Here is a 23,414-nt window from a genome sequence, read left to right on the forward strand (position 1 = left end):
TCGGTGAACACCTAACTCTTCTGCTATACCAGACTGAAAGCCGGGGTCAGCCAGGTATCTCAAAAATATTTTCATTCTCTGTTCCATCGTCAGAGCACCTCCTCTTGTTTCATGAGTTTCTCCCAAGAAATGGGATGCAATCCACTTCACATTTTCTTTGTTGAATCTGTATAAATCCTTATAATCTTCTATTGGAGGAGAACGGCGCATTTTGTACCGTTTCTCATGGCGTATATTAATAGGCAACTGTGCCATGATCTGCTCTGTAGTCAGGTGAGTCTGCTACTGACCAGACTTACAGTTTTCAGAAGCTTTTGCTCATTCCCTGAAGCAAATCCATCACTTTATTCACATCATTTTTCTAATCAAAGAGCAATTGATCCCACGGTAAGCACTTGCTCACATCTGCTGTTGCATCACCATGAGCAGGAGGCTGGGCTCTTTTTTATTCAACATATTGGAAGCATTTCATCCAAAATAGTGAAGTAAAAGGACTTGCTCAGCTTTATTCACTCGGCCCAATGACGACGTAATCCAGTGTTATCATCATAATATTACACTACCTTGGAGAGTGGAAGTTATTTCGCTTTCTTCGCTGTGGTCCAGGGTAAATCTTCCTTTCTTTGCTATGTTGAAGGGGAAGATAAAGTTATTTATTTAACATGTGTATAATGTATTATTATTATTATAATTATTATTATTATTATTATTATTATTATTATTATTATTATTATTATTATCCCTTATCCCTTATCAAATTCCCATCTTCAACATTTCATCTCTTGTGACAGGTTCTGTGATTATAAAGAATAACGTACGACCATGACTTTACCGATTCGGCTGAACGCTTGGTTGCATTGTAGTCGTGGTGGGGCGATAGAGGCAAGGCGCTGGGGAATGGTGTACAACCTTGCGGAGTGTGAGGAAACTACGTGCTAACGGGTTACAGCTTTCCTGTTATAGCGTCAGATAGAATTGCGAAGTACATACAAAATATGGCTAAACTATTTCCACGTTTGTTATATTGACACCCGTCTAAAATGTTACTAAAACTGCATGTTCCATTTGTTAATATTCCATGATTTTCTAACATACTGCTGTGCAATGTAGATGTCTAAATTTCAACAGTTCTACATCACACGTGCTGTAAATTAAATTGGTAACACTGAGAGGAAGTGTTGAGTTGATACCAAACTGTGATTTACAGTAGAAGTAGGTACATGTTGTAATCAAAGACGTTTTATAGTTTAATATGGTTTCGACGTCAAACAATATTTACAATGTTACAAGATCTCAGCGGATATATTACTCAGGTATTCGCTTTCAGTTCTGTCAGTGATAGGCAGTGTTGTTTTACACAATATCAGTAAAATCTAAATCGTTTTAGGCTATACCGTACTCACAACAAAAGCTAGAAACAGAAATGTTCTCAACCACGTTTCATCTTGTAAGGTTACAAAATTTAATAATTACACAAAGTCTTAAGCTTTGAAGCCCAATATAACAGTTAAAGTAATACAGCAATGTAAGTACAAACAGTTTTGATTAAAAAAGTACTATCTACAACACTGATATGACTCACCAATGCTTTACCCTTTATGTTATCTGTTACAGCATGTGGACTTATGTCCTTTTTATTTTCTTCACACACTGTAGTAAGCATAACGAATTAATTTCTACGGTTCAACTAATGTTGAAATTTGACATTTCAGCTTTTAATTCAGTTCAATACAGACTATTTGAAAATGCCTCTCTGACAAAGTATAAAATACCATAAAGTACTTATATACGCATATATAGGCCTATACAAAGACTGTGACACCTAAAAATTAAGAAAAAATACGTTTTTTGTAAGCATTTCTTTTATGCTGAGAGCATGGTTCCGATGTTGAAGGTTTTCGTATTTTGAAGGGGGATGAGGGCGAAGCCCTCCAATTAAGACTTTAATTTTTTCTAGCGTTAAAAATAAAGAAAAATACATTTTGTGAGCATTTCTTTTATGCTGAGTTTGGTTCCGATATTGAAGATTGTCGGAAACTTATTTTCAAGGGGGCTGGATGGCGGAGCTCCCAATTATAGCCTACTTTAATTTTTCTTGCGTTTTTTTTTTTAAGGGAGAGGCGGTTACAATTCCAAAAATGGTTTCCTGATCGTACAATTAGGGGAGTTGGGAGGCGAAGCCCCCAATTAATTATTCCACTCATTATTTTTAGATGTAAGGTGATACAATTTACCAACGGTTTTGGATGTGCACGTTCGAGCACGAACTCAGCGCTGTATCCTGCGTAGTGTTTTTTTATTCCCTATTTCAACTACCACATTTTTACCACCTAATTTTGGGGTCTTTTTCTCTATTACGCGGTCTAGACATACCTCTCGACAAAATGAGCTCCAATTCACTATTGCAATTTTTTTTACGTCAAGTAAGCCACCGGCGTAGCTCTGTCGGCTAAGGCGCTTGCCTACCGATCCGGAGTTGCGTTCGGGCGCGTGTTCGATTCCCGCTTAGGCCGATTACCTGGGTGGGTTTTTTCCGAGGTTTTCCCCAACCGTAAGGTAAATGTCAGGTAATCTGGCGAATCCTCGGCCTCATCTCGCGATCACCAATCCCATCGACGTTAAATAACCTCGGAGTTGATACAGCGTCGTTAAATAACCAAGTAAAAAATGTCAAATAAGACTTGAGAATGCGGCGTAAATATTTATGTCGTTAATGCGTTTTTAATTATTTATTTTTGATGCAAGGAATATTTTTTTAAGTATTTATGTTTCTTTTACTCACCATTTTTAGATGTGAAACGGAATGCAATTTACCAATAGCCTTGAAGAAGTGTTGAGTATGTTCACAATGCAATGGTCTGGATACACACGTTTGAATAACTCAGCGATGTATCTGGCGTAATGTTTTTGCTTTCTTCCATATCTCGGAATTTTCGCACGAACTTCGTGTCACGCACGTTCTATGTTTCAGGATCAATGAAATTGTACGAATGGTTAACTTTACTGAATGCCTGTAGCCTTCATCTTCCAGACAATTATTTGACTTTCAACAATCACCGATTATTATTGTCGTACCTGGAATTATGTGTGTTGTAATCACATCCAACAGAGTTTATCTCTTTTTTCAACGGGTAGGTCTACAATAGAAATTGTGGGTCGGGCGTAGAAATTGGTTATCGCTATTTTACACTAAACCTTGTTTTGAAATTAAGACTAGTACATAATTCTACCGACTGCTTGTGTATTCTACGATGCAATCTTCTTTCATCGGAACTATTTTCTTCCTTCCGTATCGTGAATAAACTGCACTAAGGTTTCGATTAAGTGAATCGATATATCTCGGTGATTGTAATTGTTCAAAATGAGCAGCAGGAAAATGTCGTGGTACAAAATGTATATAGAAATACAAGATGTAATAGGCGAAAGGGATAAGTGGCCTTTATACATCAGAAGAATACAATGGACCAGCGACTTAAAATACGAAGACCGTTTGTTTGCCTTTAACAGTTTTTTTCTTCGGAAATCGCTGCCCTATGGATTTGTTCCTAGAATTTATTCCAAGCATCAGACCACGAACAATAACCCGTAAAAAGATGGCCAAGTTTCAAGGATTGTGGCAGTGGCTACAGCGATGTGTCGAAGAGAAAAGAATGGACATTTTAAAGAAAAGGAGTTACTTCGACATGATTTTGGGAAGAGTTGTAGACTTATGCCCAGATGACCCTTAAGGTTTGACAGTGGTCCAGGTGTATTTTTTATTTTAAAGAAATAAATTCTTTAAGGGAACCAGGTAGTGATTAGAGGTGAAAAATTCGATTTTTTTTTATTTTGTGTTAAAAAAAGAGTACAAAACTTCCTCTTTAAAATAATATAAATTTGTGGGGGTATTTCTTCAGATAAGCCCTTTAAATGATCTCTTTAAATTTGGCGGTGCATCTAATTCATACTTCATTCCGTTTTAAATGCAATTTTCCATAAGTTGACGTTTTTCAAACAAGTGCATTTTTCTCTGAAACTACTGAATCAATTTACATGAAATTTTTACAACGTTTTCTGTAGGCTGTGTTCTACACAGTAGACCTACGGGTTTAAGAATGTGACACACATAACACGAGAAAAAAATATATACGCATTGAAAAAAATTGCAAAAATTGTTAAACAAAGTTCAATATTTTTTCTGTTTCACTAGGGGTGAAGCATTTAACTAAATTTTGCTTTAGAATTTACAATATACATTACTTGATAACTTAACAAAATACAAAGTATATTAGTCAAGATTGTAGCAAGTAATGTGCACCTGAAGAATGAGGTACACTTAGCAAAGTGGAAAAAGAGGTTATCGGTTAGGGTCTTTATTTTGCACTCGAATACGGAACTATTTAGTTGTCTTTTATACCACTGAATTCAGAATGATTGGTTGTATAAGCATGGAAATTTTTATTCCACTCTGAGCACTAAAACCCTAGAAATATTGAACTAAACTTTTGTATCGGACTGTTTCAATCGCACAGGCATCACTACCCACTCCCCTTAAATAGCTTACGAACTTTGCATTATATAATTTTAATAGGCAATTTTGGTGTATGCATTAGAAATAATAGAACTGTAGGCTATTACGTTATCGTTCATAAATATGTTGGGTCATGTTCCTGTATGTCTCCATCCCAAATAGCTGTCACTTTTTCTTACGAGAGAGCAATATCGTCTACAATTTCTAACTTTGCATCTCACTCTTCGGAAGTTTCCTAGTACCCGATACTCGCTACATAAGCTGTTAAGTCAGCCATTGTTGTATAATCATAAAAAATGTATATTTTCCCTGGACCAAAAATATATATTACAAACTGACTAGAAACACACCTAGCAACAAACTATTAAAATTCTTTTCAGAAATCAGCTACTGTGTAAACACAAAAACGACCTATGTAACGAGTACCAGGTACTAGGAAACTACACACTCTTCTTCTTATCAATCTCATATCTTGTAAAGTTCTTAACGTGTTCTCATTGCCTCATGAAAAGGTTTGGATAATATCCAATATACCTCTAACATCCATTATTGTCTGAAAATTGATGTTGAAAGTTCCGCGCTTGTCATCTGTTACGTATTAATGCGCGTGAGCCTTTAATGCCAAGAATGTACTTCTACGACGCCATCCCAACGCAATGAGAAATAGTGCAACTCTTTTTCTTTATAAATTGTCTTATTTGTGGATAATCCGCATATTTTTTTGTTGATTTTTTATGAGACAATACTAGTCTTAATTTCAAAACAAGGTTTAGAGTAAAATAGTGATAACCAATTTCTACTCGACCCTACATTATGTATTTTCTTTTCCCAACTTTTGCCTCGTCCATTTCTACAACCACGTCCTTACCGCCTAATTTCTAGGTATTCTCTATTCCGGAGTCGAACTCCAGTTCACTATTGTTTTCGGTGTTAAACACAGGTCATTTTCTAAAGGAGTTTGTCTTGGGCGGATCTCGCGATAACCATATGTACACAAATTTAAGAACATCATTAAGTCCTAAATTAACTTTACTAAATAAAGTGCTTTTGTACATAGAAATACTGACACCACACCGTTTTGTCTTTGATTTTTCAAACTCGTCTGAAGCATCGAAGTAATTTTAAATCCCAGTTTGCATTCAAAATGTTACCACATTCTTCACATCCTACATTGATTTCGTAACACTCCGTGTCGGATGAAAAAATATCTCAAGTCAGTTTCGGAATCAGAGACGTGTACACATGCAGTAGTATTTATTACACACTCGCGTACATTAAATTTCGACAAGATAAGCACGAACTAGTCTTCAATCAATTTTTGGAAATGGCGCTTCTACCAACAACACTTGTTCATCATTGGGTTGCTATGGCGATTGTAAGATTTGATCATTTTATTGAATATCTGTTTATTCACTATTTTAAATAATTATTTTATTTCTATTAAAGATATTTTTTGTAAATTTCTGGTACAGATGCATTATAGGGGCCAATCTCCTTATTGGTTGAATGGTATGAATATTACTATCGATATGTATTGTTGTTATAATCGATATAAAATATGTTGCCAACTTCTAAATTAACGGTCAGTTTTATATTGTTGACTTGTAGCCTACTTCGAAATGGAAATAACGGTAGTAGGCTAACAGTAAAATATATTTTCCCTAGACCAAAAAATAATACAAACTGACTAAAATCACATCTAGTAATAAACTATTTAAATCATTTTTATTCTTTTTTTAATTTGGTAGCATTTAATACTTATCGAATATTAAAAACAATAATCGAACCATTATTTCCGCTGAACTTTTTTTTTTTGCTTATAATGTGTGATGGGTGGCCCCTATATTGCATCTGTTCCAAATTTCTACTTAATTAAATTATAATTAAAATTACGAACCAAAATAAAATTTAGTGCGAAAATAATTCTTAATGTCGAATCCTAAACATATAAGGAATATTTAAAATGTTTTTTCTGAACCTGATGATGTAGGCATGACCGTCATGATCGCTAAAGCGTCCTGCTAGTAAGGTCAACTTCATCAGTTCGAGTCTACCTCTAGTCAAAAATATGTATTAAAATTAAAATTAAGTATAATAATAGGCCTATTGTAGGAAATTAAGAAGATAGACGGTGTTCAGGGAAAAGATCATGAACGAGAGTGGTGAAGGAGAGAAGAGAGGGAGAGAGAGTAGACGAAAAAAGAGGAGTTGAAGATAGAACGGAAAAAAAATTCAATTAACGAAACCCAAGTTAATTGAAAAATGGCATAAGTCAACTGGCACAGTCTTTGTATATAATTACCAAATAATTTATTGAAATATATCAGGTTTTATTATTTCAAGCGGCTATTCTTCTGTTCATTAAAAAGATTAAAATGTGAGAATACATTAACTGCTATTATCTCAAATGCATCAGCTGAGATATAAATAAATTAATTCTAAACAATGTTACGTATGTATTTAAGAGCTTCCGTTTATCGTATTCGGCATGAGCGACCAAAAGACATTATAGCTCCGACTCACTTTAGTGCTGCGAATGTGTATGACCTGGGGATAGGGTGATCATAACTTTATGAGTTGATACCTAGAAATTATCGTAAAAAACTTATCACGTTTTTGCTGCCTGTTATAAGACGACTATCAAATTATACTAAAATAGCATGTGAATTGTTAATCATTCTATTAACGAGGCCAGTGATAAAACAATAAGAATAGCCTTGTAACATTTAAAAATATAAGATTTCAACTGATAAAAATGCTACGACCTCCATCCTCCATAATGTTAGTTCAGTTTTCAAAACTAAACAGCATTCAGTAGAGTACTATTACTACGTTTTAATGGATCGATCTGAATACACTTGCCGTATTGAAATCTTCATGAAAAAGGGGATTCAATTCGATCTGAGTCTCAACGTCAATGCACCTAAAAAGTGGGAACGGATCATATTCAGTTCGAATTGAGTTCCATGAAAACGGATATCGTATTCAATACGATCTCAATACGCTAAGCGCGTGATCGATCGTCATTTGTTTGATGTGTCAGCTGTTTTACCAACAGCGAGGACAATATTATGTTGAAAAAGAGTGTTGTAAAACATAATATTTTGTGTTTTTCTAAAAGTCAATGTTACCATTATTCATTAACAGCCAGAATATTAAATTTCCATGCGCCTCATTTGGGGGGGGGGGGGGACATTGTTTATAGCTAATGCCTACAGAGTGACCAACACGCTAATAATATGTTGATGACATTAACCAATATAACTACTTTCGAAACTTCAGCTTCCATACTCAGATCGTTTTCAATACGTATCGAAAATTGCATGAAAACAGGCCCGATCGTATTCAGTACGGAAAATGTATTCAGATCTATTTGAATACTCCATGAAAACGTAGAGTAGGCCTATATTAAGTAAATCCGATGAGCATAGCATACCTCATGGCTCTCGTTAGCCACGGTCTTAACCATAACTCTCTTTTCACTGCTTGCTAGTTGATTCTTCCTGTTGAGAATTTGAAGTAGAAGAATGCCAGAAATATTTCTCTAATGTGCCACTTTTTCGAAGAACAACCTTGTTTTTTAATATAATGTCATAAAACTCTGGACAACTATAAGAGAAATTGACTCTCACCATCAAAACAGATCGCAATGTTGAAACTGAAAGACGAGATTTTTAATTTGTCCAAACATTATTCATTAACGAAAATACACGTTCTAACGGAGGAGATGTGCCTGGTAAGCATAACACCATTTTTACTACTTTCTGAAGAGTAAGTACCGTAAAGAATTTGTCCTTCCATTTTTCTAAAGATCTGGCACCCATTACTCTGCCACGCCACGGTTAGACACTAGACTTTTGATTTATCTTGAGATGTTTTGTCCAATAAATGTATAAATTGAATCTCTTTTTGCAAGGTTTCATTACAACTACAAGTACTTTTCGATATACTGTACTTCACTTTTCACGGTATTGCTTTCGTAACAACGAAACGTGTTTATATGAACAGCAGTGAAAATTAAACTGATTTGATTCTCGAATCGCCCTGTTCTGTGTCTGTATTTTTTCTCTCTTCCCGCGTTTGAATTAACGAATCACCATAGTCTAGCCGCACTGAGTGAGGCAACAATAAGGAAAACCTGTTTGGTTCCGACAATGATGATTACTTGGCTCGTATTTCACTACAAACGCAGGGTTGCCAGATTGGGCGATATTTCGCTATTTGGGCTACATAAACAGAGATTTCGCGACCTATTTTTTAAGAATTGCGTCTAACGCCATTTGGGCGACTTTCGCCCGGAATTTTGCGAAATTTGGGCGACATAGGAAAAATCACAATCATGTATTAATTTTATTTTATCGAGTAGTCCATTGCTGATACATCTCTAATCCAATTCAATGATTGGCATCAAATATTAGACTTAACATTGTTGACACGCAGGAACTTGTTTTTTCTTTATCCAAGAAATTTAATCTTTATTATAGTTGTTTATATTTATTCTCGACATTAGGGCCTATAGTTGAGGGTCGAAACTTGTCATCGATCTTTGACACTTATTTAAACAAACGTATCGCTCTTTCTTCCTTGCCCCAGGAAGTAGGCCTACTGCGCTATTTTTTCTTAATCTGAGGACCAATAAACTGTTCAATACTGGAACTTATAAACGAAGCATTGTAGAGAATTTTCTAACAAAGTGAAAAATAGCAATCTAACCCTAGTTTCTATTACAACTCTCTAAATATTTAATTATTTCAAAGGTCTTAATATTGAGATTAGTTTAATTTGTAAGGGGATATAACAGTGACTTGTGTTGTGCAAAATTGAAGGAGTGGGGAAAATTTGAGATCGTCACAAAAACCAATGCAAAGCATATGCCATAAATAAGCCTACTACATTTATAGAACTACATAAATAGGCTATGACATAAAGTAACGATATTATATTATTATAAAAACGCATACCATAGTTTCCCCTAACTATGGTCCACATTTTTCTTTGTATATTCAGTACTATTCATCCAGATTAAGTGAAATTTTGGCTTTGGACTGTTGTAATTGTATATTAAATAAATATTGACATATGTGTTTGAAATTATTTAATTACAGGTGTTAAAAAAATAAACATTGGTACATAGTTGTATTCTGAGTTGCCCAACTATGGTCCACTCATATATTCATGCTTGAAAGCATGAATGGGCTATAGCTGGAGCTGTAATTATTCGTAAATCAATACATTGAGTTTCTAATTTAAGGGTAGAAACATAATATAGCACAGAAATATTAATGATGATGGCATGATTGTGACTATATAAGTATTTAAATATTCATAAAAATAAATGAAAAGGATATGGATTCTTTTCATTAGTACACATTGCATAAACACACAGTAAACAAGTGAAATCTGAAAGTCATTTTCCTGCAATAATGAACAACTACTGTGTGTTAAAGAACAAAAGTACGGTATCAAAATAAACTAACACATTCTTAGCAAAATATTATGTAAATAAATTCACTGATAATGTTTATTTACCATACTGAGAACTACATTCAGTAGGCTTATTTCGATCCTTTGAATCTCCATTTCTCTTGTAATTCTGAAATTGAAAATAGATCTCTCTTTTTCTAGACGCGTTAGGAGTCTTCAATTTGTTTTATTATATTTTCCTTTCTATAGAATAAAATGTCTTCCATTTCTCGCCACCTCAGTAATTGCCGCTTCTTACTATACATGAAACAACAGCTCCATTGTTCTTCACTTCCAAAACTTTCCCTGGCCACAATTCCTCCTCATAAGTAACTACCATATATCTATGTGCCTTTAGCATTAATGTAACAGATTTCGTCTTCTTTTCCACATCTGACTCACTGTCTGTAAATATGGAGAGAACACCGGAAACATCATAATCTGTGTCCAATTCAATTTCATCGCTCTCATAGTCATTTACAGGGACAGTTGTTTTCCTTCTACCCTGAAGTTTTCGTTTTACAGGACCATCATTCGTGCTAGTACCATTGATGCTGGAACAGCCAGTTTATTTGTTTACTTGACTATAATGTTAAATAGTGTTTTAGAATATACTGCGATACCGTATTTGCAGAAGTAAATAATCACATTCATCACATTTTATTAAAACAAATATTTCAAAATGAAATACAACTATGGTCCACGAAAAATTGTGGTACATAGTTGAGGACTGACTTCTAGCCTTGAGGTTAAACATTTTTCCTTAACCTCTGCCAGTCTAATTATTACGTGAAAGTAAGCACTATATAGCCAGGTTTAATTGTACAAACAATCATACATCTATAACTTACCAGTTCTACAGAGGAGAGCTTAATAAAACAGACAATCACAAACTGAATGATTTCGTGTCTTCACATATTCAATAGAACGATGCACACTGACCTTGTTAAGCATCCATATCATTGCCACGTGTAATGGTAGATGGAAGCATCCATGGGAAACATAATTCCATCACAGTGGCGCCTTAAATGGCAAACACCGAACTCTTGGGGGACTAAGTAGTACATAATGCGTTTTGGACCATAGTACATTGAGATTACCTATTTTAAAGTAGAAAATTGGCGACGTTGGGCTACAATAGCACCAAAATTTGGCGACTTTAGGTAAAATCAATCTGGCAACCCTGTACAGACGACGGATCAGGCAATAGGTAATAATGAAAGTCTTTGTAGTGACGCATTAGCTAAATATCCAGTTATTTCATTGTAGACCACAGGAAATAATTATTATAACAAGAATTCAATACCATATAATAGTAATAATAACAATAATTCTTTAAAAACGGGACAAATGCTTCATTTTCTTCTAAACGACGGGACGGACGGGACATTACGAGACTGTCCCTGTCAAAAAAGAGACTTTGGTCACCCCACCCCACCTTAGGAGGAAGGGTTGAAAGGGGTCGCAGTAGGTGCGGTATAACTTCGTTCCATAATATCTGGCAGGAGACGTAAACATTGTCGGCAGAGGAGAAGAGCTAATTGCTATTCAACCAATGACAGAGGTCTCATTCGACGCTTGTCTTGAAGTTGGGCGGTCTGAAGCATTCTACTCCCGCCCAACTTCAAGTAAAGCGTGGATTGAGACCTCTGTCATTGGTTGAATAGCAATTATACTTTTCTTCCGCAAGCAACGTTTACTTCTCCTGTCAGATATTAAGATATTATGGAACGAAGTATAGAACAGTTGTAGATCATTAATACGTTAAACATCATTGGGAAGTTATTGTATATTCATTGTGTACAAAATCAAAATTAATTAGAAATGTTTGCGTTGTATGACATTATTGTAAATCATTATACATATTCAAAACAAGTTAGCACTAAATAATTATAAATAATTAAGAGTTCCAAATGAATTTAAATTAAATACATAATTGATATTCCGATATAAAAATAATGCAATTTTTTACGTCTGTAAGTTGAATTGTAACGAAATAAAAGCTGCTGGAATTATTTATCCTCAGTTTCACTTACTTTTTCAAGGAATATTGAATTGAAATCAAGAGTTATGTTGCACACTACCAACCGTAACTGGTCACAAAGATGTCTGTCCATCATGCGAGTCCTACATTTTGATTTCACAGTTTTCATTCGTGAGAAAAACTGTTCTCAGAATGTAGTTCTAAACATGGCTTCCACAAAACTGGCGAAAGATTGAATCTTTCTGTATTTCTTATATCACAAAGCATTTTATGTGATCATCTGTACTGCAGAAAAACTCCTCTTATCACTCTAAATTAAAGGATACTAGGTCTGAGTTTTCACAGAAAATGATCAAATAATTCATTTTGGTTTTTTTTTCTACGAAAATATTCTTTGGGCACTTAGGGAGTTGATAGTAAGAGTTTTATTTTTTGCCTCTACATCTTCCTACAAGCTCAGGAGCGATTTTTATATAGGCCTGCTCCATACGTCAGTATTACATCCCCTTCCACAAATTTACTTTTTTCTCGAGACTACACTGTTCAAGATTTTTCATGTGCTTGCAGATTTCACCAAATTCAGTGAAAATATTCGTCCGTGTCAATGCATTATCTATCTAGAAAATTAGGCGCTGAAAAGAGTATTATGTAAATCAGAAATATGAAGAAATAAATATGTTACTTTCACAAAATTGTGCCTAAACTAACAAAGATTTAATGAATTTCTCAACTTCAAAATATTTACCGTGAATCAAGGTTCTTAAGAAAAAAAATATGAACTTGCTGCATTTAAATGTAACACACATGTAACATTTTTATTATTTCCAAAGAATTAACTCTAGCTTTACAAAATTTAAAAACCAAGAAATCTCCTGGCCCCAATAACATTCATTCCGAATGAAAGGCCAAGTCTATACTTTCATCCATTTTCAATTTATCATGGAACACCTCAGTTCCTGCAGCTTGGAAAAAAGCAATCATTGTACCAATTCACAAAAAAGGGAAACCTGCTCATGATGTTAATAGTTATCGACCAATAGCACTATTAAGCATGATAGCAAAAACCATGGAGTCCATGATCTCCAACAGATTAACTTGGTATTTAGAATCCCAAAATCTTTTATCACCAAGACAAGCCGGCTTTCGACAACTACACTCTATCAGTGAACAAGTCATACGCCTCGGCCAAGAAATAAAAGACAGTTTTAACAAGAAAGAAGATACCTTGGCAATATTTATCGACTTTCAGTTAGCATATGACTCTGTTTGGAGAAATAAATTATTACTAAAACTCCAGAAATTAGGTATCTCCAGCAATATGTTCAGATGGATATCAGAATTCCTTAGTCAACGATTCATTGCCACTAAATTCAATAACTCACTTTCTAGTTACAGACAAACATATCGAGGTCTACCTCAGGGCGCTGTCCTCAGCACAACTTTATTCAATATTTATATAAATGACTTACCCTCCCTCCTAGAGGAATCAAACATGAAAACAGCACTATTTGCAGATGATATAGTTTTGTGGACTTCTGGATCTTACAGACATAGAGACAAAATTCAAAATTCTGCTCTTAAAGCTCTAAATCAACTACATGAATGGAATACATCAAATTTGATGACACTCAATTTAAGCAAAAGTAACTACCAAATATTTTCACTTGGTAAAAAAGAAAGAGAATTCAATATCCAATACAATGGCCAACACCTTACTAGGACTTATGAATCCAAATATTTTGGAGTTATTTTCGATAGTAAGTTAACATGGAGCAACCATTTGAAATACATTTCTGAAAAAGCTCGTAAAAGATTCTCCCTTCTAAAAAGACTAGCAGGAAAGAAATGGGGATGCTCTAGGAATACTTTGAACACTACATACAAAATGTTTATACAGCCAGTGCTGACATACTGCGGAGAAATTTTAATTACTTCACCTTTCATAAACGAAATAGAATATGTTCAAAACCAAGCTCTCAGACTCATTACTGGTGGAATCAAAACAACTCCAATAGATTCTATGAGATTCCTCACTAATATTAAAAGCATCAAAATGACAATAGAAGAAAAAGCACTGATTCAATATGAAAAACTTATTAGATTACCAGGAAACAATTGGCATTCATACAGTCCTCTCTGTAGATTGAAAACTCAAAAAAGTTTCATATCCATTGTTCAAGAATTAAAACAGAAAATCAATATCCCGAATTTAAAAGAAAACCTACAAATTAAACCAAACCCTTTAACTCTATTAAATATGGAATATAATCTAAATTTAACAGAAGAAATACTGAAATCAGAAGTAAACACTGAAATATTAAAACAATTGTCTTTAGAGACAATTAATATTAGATACCCTCCACAAAACTGGCTTCATTTATACACTGACGGATCCTTGATCTCCAGAGAACAAGGTGCTGGTGCAGGTGTTACGTGCTGTCTCTTCTCAATTTATAGATCTCTTGGGTATGGAACAACAAGTTTTGATGGAGAAATCATTACAATCAGTGAAAGTCTCAGGAATCTTCTATGCCACATCAGTAAATTTAGGAATGCAGTTATATTGTCAGACTCCAAAGCAGCTATTCTATCAATAGTCTCTAAACACACACCTTCATCTCAAACAGCAGAAATAACTAAAATGCTCTCTCAATTAATATCACTCCATAAAAGAATTGTATTCCAATGGATACCATCCCATTGTGGAATCCTGGGAAACGAGAATGCGGATGCTTTAGCAAAGAAGGGCAGCACTGCTACTTACAGACCTGTTACTAAATCTATGTATTACTCTGTAAAAAGATTTATTAAATCTACATACTTAGACTTCAACAAACAAAATTTGACAACACAATCCCAAGGGAAAAAATGGAACTCTCTGCATCAAAATCCACAGTTAATTCCCGATTTACCACGAAAATCGTCTGTAGCTGCATTTAGATTGGCAACAGGCCATGATTGTTTGGCCAAACACCTGCATAGAATTGGAATATATCAGTCCCCTAACTGTCCATTGTGCAACTCAAACCAAGAAATGGATTCGGAACACCTCAAAATCTGTGCTTCAGTGGCTGGTCATGATAATATTTTTTAAAAATATTGGAGTGCAAGAGGTCAAATGACTTTATTGTCAAACGCCTGGCATTAGAAAACAACAACAACATTTTTATTATCACTAGATAATTTACATTATTAAAATAAAATTAACTTCGAAACTAGCAGTTCGATTGAGCTGAAAATTTGCACACAACTTACTGTTAATGCGTATAACAAAGAGTTAAAATATGAGATAAATCAGATTAAAATTATAGGGATTTCAAAACTCAATCCTAGTGTCACTTAAACCCCCCCCCTCTCTCTGGGACGACACTACGCGTTTTTTGTCGGGAGCATGACTCTTAATAAAGGACTTACCTTGCTACAGGGACCTTTCTTACCACAGGACCTACAGATGGCATTCTTTGCGGGGCATGCAGTGCAGTATGAAGATGGTTATGAAACCCGCAGAAGTAACACTTCTGAGTTGTAACAGTCAGTGTCTCTTTGATGGAGTTGTCTTCTACCATGATGCGAACTGCTGGTTCCGTAATGAAACTCGCTGATGCAGGTAAATTGTAGTGGAGAGTGTGCAGCTGAGTAATAAAAGCTTCGGCGTAGATGCATTATGGGTACCGCCAGCCTATTTGATAATATCGATTCATATTCTTATCTGGAAATACTATATTTTATTTTATTTTTTTGTTTATGGATTGTATTATTACCAGTGGCGGCTCGTAGTCAAATGTCCAGGGTAGGCAAAATTTACAGAACATTTTTATGTAATTCCCGCGATTCAATGACAGCTCGCTTTCATCATGCCTCCCGAAAACTTAACTCTTGCTTACATAACAATACTGTTACATCAATGAGCCGTCTCATAATTTGTCGGTTTTTTTCTAGTTTATTGTTATACTGTTGTCTTGCAACCCTTGTTGTTCAGACAACATTTCCGAAATTGGATTCAAATTCTTTTCAAGTCTCTTTATACTTACCGAGTTACAAATATGATCTGATTCCAAGTACCTTCTTTAGATTACAATAACAAACGTGACCACCTACAGCTTAGCTTTAACTTCACTTCCTGTTAGCCATTTATGTGTTTCATACCATACTTACTTACTTACAAATGGCTTTTAAAGAATCCGCAGGTTCATTGCCGCCCTCACATAAGCCCGCCATTGGTCCCTACACTGTGCAAGGTTAATCCAGTCTCTATCATCATATCCCACCTCCCTCAAATCCATTTTAATATTATTCTCCCATCTACGTCTCGACTTCCCCAAATGTCTTTTTTCCTCCGGCCCCCCAACTAACACACTATATGCATTTCTGGATTCGCCCATACGTGCTACATGCCCTGCCCATCTCAAACGTCTGGATTTAATGTTCCTAATTATGTCAGGTGAAGAATACAATGCATGCAGTTCTGTGTTGTGTAACTTTCTCCATTCTCCTGTAACTTCATCCTTCTTAGCCCCAAATATTTTCCTAAGAACCTTATTCTCAAACACCCTTAACCTATGTTCCTCTCTCAAAGTGAGAGTCCAAGTTTCACAACCATACAGAACAACCGGTAATATAACTGTTTTATAAATTCTAACTTTCAGATTTTTTAACAGCAGACTAGATGACAAAAGCTTCTCAATCGAATAATAACAGGCATTTCCCATATTTATTCTGTGTTTAATTTCCTCCCGAGTATCATTTATATTTGTTACTGTTGCTCCAAGATATTTGAATTTTTCCACCTTTTCGAAAGATAAATCTCCAGTTTTTATATTTCCATTTCATAGTGTTTCATACCATGAAGGATTAAATTTTCTTGCACCTTTAGCACTGACTTTATGAACAATAGAGCTTAATGCAGGAGTGGGTCGTCCATTGTCCAAAATACTTCTTTTTTCAATGTCATTACGACGCGAAAACGGACAATGTAACAGTTCACTTATTATATCAGTCATACTATAATATTATTGTTATCACTTACATTAACTATAAATCACCAAATATACATAACATACAGTACGTACTTGCAAAAATCACATTTTCTAAAAGACACTGTTAAAAAAAAACATCTTTTAAAACACACTGTTTAAAAACTGTTATACTACTCGTAACAATCTACATTCCAACTCGTGAAACTTTCAAACAGAAATTTCGCAAATCGTAGGTGTTCGATAATGCTCGTGGGTTCTCGTTAGGGCAGGCAGAATTCTAGCGCGCTGGCTTAAGCATAGAACGCATGCGCTAAGAAAGCATTTAGAATAGCGATCTCTTTTAATGCTTACTCCAGGGCCAGCTTTGAAGTTACGTGGAAGGTTGGCTAACTTCGCTTCTGCCTACCTTCTGACGCATCGTGATCTGTCCAGTGTATTCTTGTCGCATAAATCGAACTGCCAGTAGTAAGCAACGTCCAACTAACCCTCAAAAAATCCCATTCATAGTCAATTGAAGAATTTCTAAGCACCTAGACAAGAGTATATAATTATATAAGGTTTTCCAAATATGTTGGGGTAGTTAATAAATATCCACTTTTAGGTTTTTCTAAATGTGTTGAGGTAGGCTTAGCCTACCCTGCCTGCCCTGAGGAGCCGCCTCTGATTATTACTAATGTCGTAAAATACGAGTATTTCCCCTGGACCAAAAATAAAATACAAATAGAGTACTTCTACTTCCGGTGAATTTTTTTTAAGGAGTATATAACTAGCGGTACCTATAATGCTTCCCAAGCTTCTTCAATACAATCGTTTATATTCTCTTCTGCAGATATAGCTCTAATATTACAGTCTTTACTTAACATTTTTAGGGTCTCCAAATACTGATCAATTGTTTCGTCTTTTCCTTGAGTTCTGGTTGCGATCATTGATGAAGAATACCATACTGTTTCTTTTCTAAAACACACTTGTGAAATATTCTGTCTCATGAGTAAACACATGTTTTGTGTCAGACTATATAAATTAATAAATTTAATGTAGGTAGGTACCAGTATCTAATACTCTTGATTTAAAAATCGAATTATTTTCTCTCTTGCTTCCCAATATTTAGTTGTAAGACTTTCATTTTGTTGAAGTAGGCTACTTCACAGTGATAAAATATTTACCTCCCAAAGTAATCCCCTCCTGGAGATCAATGTAAATACTTTCTGACATATTTATAGCACCACTACAGTTTTCACAATCACAAATATATTCATAAACTGAGGGGAAAACAAAATTAATAAAACCAAACTTATGAGTCAGATGCATTTGCAGTTCCAATGAAATTAGAAAACATTTTATATTCATATAAAACTTCATTTCTAATGCTGCTTAACTTGAATTAGGATCTACATTAAGTTTTTCTGGCCTCAATAGATGTTCCACTTTTTTTTAGTGTTTGTTTATTGGAAAAGATGCATTAGAAGAGCCAATTTCTTGATTGGTTGAATGGTATGAATGTTATTATCAATGAGGCTATCAAGTGCAAAACTCGCCTTACTCAAAATTTAATTATATTGTTATTACAATCGATCCTTTTGCCTTTATGACATGGGATATCAACATTGCATGCTGGATTGCATACTACCAAACAACATTCAATGACCATGACCTACTCCTGTAAACAACTGGGTTAGACACCATACAGGCCTATCTAACTCCGAGTGGAGAGATGCGCTAAAGATGACCGGTAATGTTGCTCCTGTATGCCCTGTTCCAAGCAGGACTGAAGACAATAACCACTGTAGGCAATGAAGTTGAAACTGTGGCTCATGTCTTGGGTTCATGCCCATTTGGCGAAACTCTTTGTAACAGCAGGCATCACAAAATCAGGTCTGTAACCGCAACATGCCTTAAGAACAATGGCAACACTACCTATGAAGAAATCCATGGAATAGCAGATACTGGAAATCTTCAGCGTATTGATATTATAACATTTAAACCTGGAGAGACAAAAGGTTATATTCTGGAGCCGACCATCAGATTCGAGACGCATCAGAATCAACCCGAGGAGGGTAATCTAGAGAAAAGGGTAATTTATGAACCAACTATCCCTTATTACAAAACAAAATATAAACTCAGGAATATAGAAGTCATCGGATTAATGGTGGGTGCTAGAGGGACCATAACAAAACAATTCGTGTTATTCTGTCATAAATTTGGAGTCCCAACAACAACAATTACAGAAATATCTATGATAGCTTTGAAGGGTTCTCTGCAGACTTTACGGCAACACTTGTACTTCAATTCAAATTACAGTTGAATTTTCTCATTCTATTTTATTTCTTTATCTGTATTTTTTATTTTATTGCAAATTTTCATTATTGTAAAACATCTACTGTAAATTTCAGTTTATGGTAAACAAATTTCTTGTAAGACATTTTAAATGTCACACCTTAAATGTTACTGTTTAACATTCTTTATATTTGGCAACCTCACCAAGTTGAGGAAGATTAGATATTATTATTCTACTACAGTCGTTTATATTCTCTTCTGCAGATACAGCTCCAATATTACAGTTTAGTAAACTTTGTAGACCTATATAGACAACATTGCAAAAAGAAGTGATTATGAACCTCTACAACATAGCCTGAAATTTTTTATTCTCTATCACAGTATTATCATCATGATTGACTGTAAATCCGTCTGTAATACGAAAGCTTCGATGTTGATGATGATGATGATGATGATGATGATGATGATGATGATGATGATGTTATTACTTAGGAATAGAACAAAACTAATGCATTTCTTTCACTTCTTGCTGTTTCAGTTTTGGTAGTGATACTCCTACAAATAAAAGAATCAACAGCTCCTTGTCCTAAAAACTGTGACTGCTTCACATGGATGCCATATGTTTCATGCTATTACGCACATCTAAATCACCTACCGAAAGGCATAGACAGCAGTGTTGAAGAGCTTGTGATAGGCTTTGACAACATCACAACAATCTCAAAGGACGAATTCAAATCAGCTGGTTTATTGCATCTTAAAATATTTGCGATGCAATCCACTCATTTAACATCGTTTGAGGATGGGGCTTTCAGCGGTGCAGAGAATCTGACTTCCATACAAATAACACAGAACTTGCTGCGAACTCTGAAGAATGATGTTTTCTGTGGCTTGAACTCGCTCCAGATGCTTAATCTTAGCTTTAATCTAATCAGTAACATCGAACCTGACGCATTCTGCGCTCTTCCTAATCTCCAGTTACTGAATTTGGACAATAACAACATTAGAAGCTTACAAAACGGGATATTTAAAGGTCTTGATAAATTGACTACATTGTCATTGCGTATGAATAACATTGAAATGTTGGAAGGAGCGAAAGTGTTTGAAGGCCTACATAACGTTAAATTTTTAGATCTCGCTCATAACAATATCACAACACTTGATGTAGGAAACTTGATGCAAGGCATGACGAAATTGTTTACAGTCTATCTCATTGGTAATAACTTAACATGTGATTGCGCTCAAAAAGATAGTTGGTTATGGTTTACAGCTCATAATGTACATACTGTTGCCGCTTGTGCCAGTCCACCTGAACTTTCAGGGGAATCGTGGTTCACTCTTCGTCATATTAAGTGCTCTGATATGAAAACTGCAAATGTCTCCAGTATCTTTCTGTATGTAGTGGAAGCCATATTGATTGTGGGTATAGTTCTTGTTGTTGTTATTTTTGTGTGTTACCTAACTCGTACAAGAAAAGAACTTACAACACCCATCTATGATAATTCCATCCCCATGGATGTAATATCAGTGGATAACACTGTCTTAGATACTTCGAACGATGAAAGTCATTTAGCTGGTCATTGACATTATTGTACTAGATGGACAGAAAGTCTTGATGCAATATGCTGAACACCTTCACAAAAGCTACTGAATGTAAGTACAGTTTAACCTGACACCCTTCGATTTCAAGACATCGCTCCCAGCTCTGCACTGTCTCTCTGAAGAGAGCACGAAATATGCGTGGTGTAATATGTAGCTGTAGCTAAATTATTAATTCGTTACCGTAATTGTTGAAGGTCACGATTCTTTGTCTTGTACACTTTGGACTTGATAAAATCCCAAGCAAAAAAATCAGTGGGGTTAGGGCTGATGAACATGACACACAGAGTCTTGGTGCAGTTCTGCCTAGCCAACGATTCTGAAATGTTTCGTTGAAGTAGGCACACATAACATCACCGAAATGGGGTCATGCACCATCCTACTGAAAGACCACAGAGTTCAAAACACCATCCTGAGTAAGATGTGGTTCCAAGAATTGCTGCAGCATGCTTAAGTAGAAAATTCCAATAATTGTGGATACCATAAACATGAATGGATCATATTTTTATGTTAGACCTAGCTATACATTAACTTTGAATGTATCTCTTTGCCATTCATAAGTAACCTAGTATTTGGTTGCCCTTTGGTTCATATTCTTTCTTCTTCTTCGTAGGTGCAACAGCCCGCTTCAGGCCATGACCGCCTTCACCACATTTTTCCACTGGTCCCTATCTTCTGCTTTCTTCCTCCAAGCACTGATTCCTAGCTCATGCAGGTTCGCTTCCATATTATCCATCCATCTCAATGGTGGTCCTCCTCTCTTTCTGATGCCCTCTCTGTTATTAAAAGTCAGTTTCCTCACCGGATTACTCTCCTCTGTCCGCCACAGATGACAGAGCCATCTAGTTCTTGTTGACTTGATTGTTTTAATTATATCTGAATCACTGTACAATTGGTAGGCTATAATTAAAAATTGTACTTAATTCGCCACATACCATTATCATTCATGGGACCATAGATTCTTCTCAGGACTTCCTTTCCAAAGATCCTTAAATTCTCATCCTTCTTAGTAAGTGTCCAGCACTCACTACCATAAGTCAGAATTGGTCTAATTAATGTCTTATATAATTTGATCTTTGTCTTAGTACTAAGCAGATGGGATTTCATCTGTCTTATAAGTGCTGAATAGCTTCTATTTGCAATAATTATTCTGTATGATATCTCTTTTTGTATTTTATTATCATTTGTGATTAAAGTTCCAAGATATTTAAATTGATTCACATTTTCAAATTTATTCCCATTTAAGTTACCTCAAGATATGGTGTACTTCCATGTTTTATATTAACCTCCATATATTTTGTCTTATCTTGGTTAATTTGCAGTCCTATTTCTTTGGCCGCCAGATGCAGTTTAGTATAGGCTTCTTTTAATGCTTTTGTTGTTCTGGCTATTATATCTAGGTCATCTGCGTATGCTAAAATTTGTATTGTTCTATTATATATAGTCCCTCTATTATCTAATCCAGCTTTTCTTATAACCCATTCCATCGCTAAATTAAACAATAAACATGCCAGACCATCTCCTTGTCGCAGTCCTGAATTAGTTTCAAATAGAGGAGACAACTCTCCTTGTATTTTAACTTGACATTTAGTAGTTCTTAATGTCATAGCAGTGAGCTTAACAAGTTTCTCCAGGATGTTAAATTCCTTCATTACCTGTATTAATTTTAGCCTATTTATACTATCATATGCTGTTTTGAAGTCTGTGAACAGATGGTATATGCTAATGTTGTATTCCATTGTTTTCTCCAGTATTTGTCTCAGCACTTGAATTTGATCAATCGTGGATTTTCCACTTCTAAATCCACACTGATAGCTACCAACAATTTTTCCTGCATGTACTAGTATTCTGTTGTATAAAATAGTGGAGAAGACCTTATATACAGTGTTCAATAAAGTGATTCTCCGATAGTTAGCACATTCCATCTGATCTCCCTTCTTATAGATAGGTACAATGGCTCCCTCTGTCCAATCTTTAGGTAGGTTTTCTTGTATCCATACTGTTTGAATAATTTTATGTAGTCTTGCCATTAGCTCGGGTATATCTTGTTTAAATAATTCAATATTAATATTATCAGGACCCAGTGCATGGTTATCTCTTTGTTTCATAATAGCCAGCTCTATTTCTTGTATAGTTGGAGGTTCTTCGTCTGAGTTCCCATATATTTCTCTGTCTATATGTTCGTCAGTGTTAGCATCCAATTCATTATCCACATTTAGCAATCGTTCAAAATGTTCTTTCCACCTATTAAATACTGCTGTTTTACCTGCAATGATTTCCCCTTCCTTATTTCTACAACTTGCGATTCTAGGTCTAAATTCTTGTCTCATTCTATTAACTTGTTGATAAAATTTTCTTGATTCTTTCTGTGAGTTATATTTCTCAATTTCTTTTAATTGTTCTTCAAGGAAGCATCTCTTTTTCTTTTTTAAAATGCGTTTTTCCTTCCTCCCGAGCTCTTTGTATATTTCCACTGCTCTCCTTGTATAGTGTTTCTGTATCATTTGTGTATATGCTTTATTTTTGTTTTCTGTAGCTACTTTACACTCCTCATCTTACCAATCATTATATATATTCTAGCATTTTGATGTCCAACCGCTTCCTCTGCTTT

The 23,414-nt window shown here is 35.1% G+C and overlaps 1 protein-coding gene across 4 annotated transcripts; it reads left to right on the forward strand.

Annotated features, from left to right (window-relative positions):
* Window positions 1-1,153: 1,153 nt before the first annotated feature.
* Window positions 1,154-22,019, forward strand: LOC138706209 (reticulon-4 receptor-like 2). 4 transcript variants are annotated; one of them, XM_069835238.1, is made up of 3 exons: window positions 1,158-1,313; window positions 15,382-15,564; window positions 19,746-22,019. In XM_069835238.1, the coding sequence occupies exons 2-3, from the start codon at window positions 15,504-15,506 to the stop codon at window positions 20,786-20,788; spliced, it is 1,104 nt and encodes a 367-aa protein (XP_069691339.1). In that variant the 5' UTR covers window positions 1,158-1,313; window positions 15,382-15,503; the 3' UTR covers window positions 20,789-22,019. The 4 variants fall into 4 exon arrangements, with proteins under 4 accessions (XP_069691342.1, XP_069691339.1, XP_069691340.1 ...); XM_069835239.1 differs by having other exon boundaries at window positions 15,400-15,564; XM_069835240.1 differs by lacking the exon at window positions 1,158-1,313 and adding an exon at window positions 1,395-1,525.
* Window positions 22,020-23,414: the final 1,395 nt, after the last annotated feature.

This window comes from Periplaneta americana, chromosome 9 (assembly GCF_040183065.1).
Source record: "Periplaneta americana isolate PAMFEO1 chromosome 9, P.americana_PAMFEO1_priV1, whole genome shotgun sequence".
Taxonomy (NCBI): Eukaryota; Metazoa; Arthropoda; class Insecta; order Blattodea; family Blattidae; genus Periplaneta; species Periplaneta americana.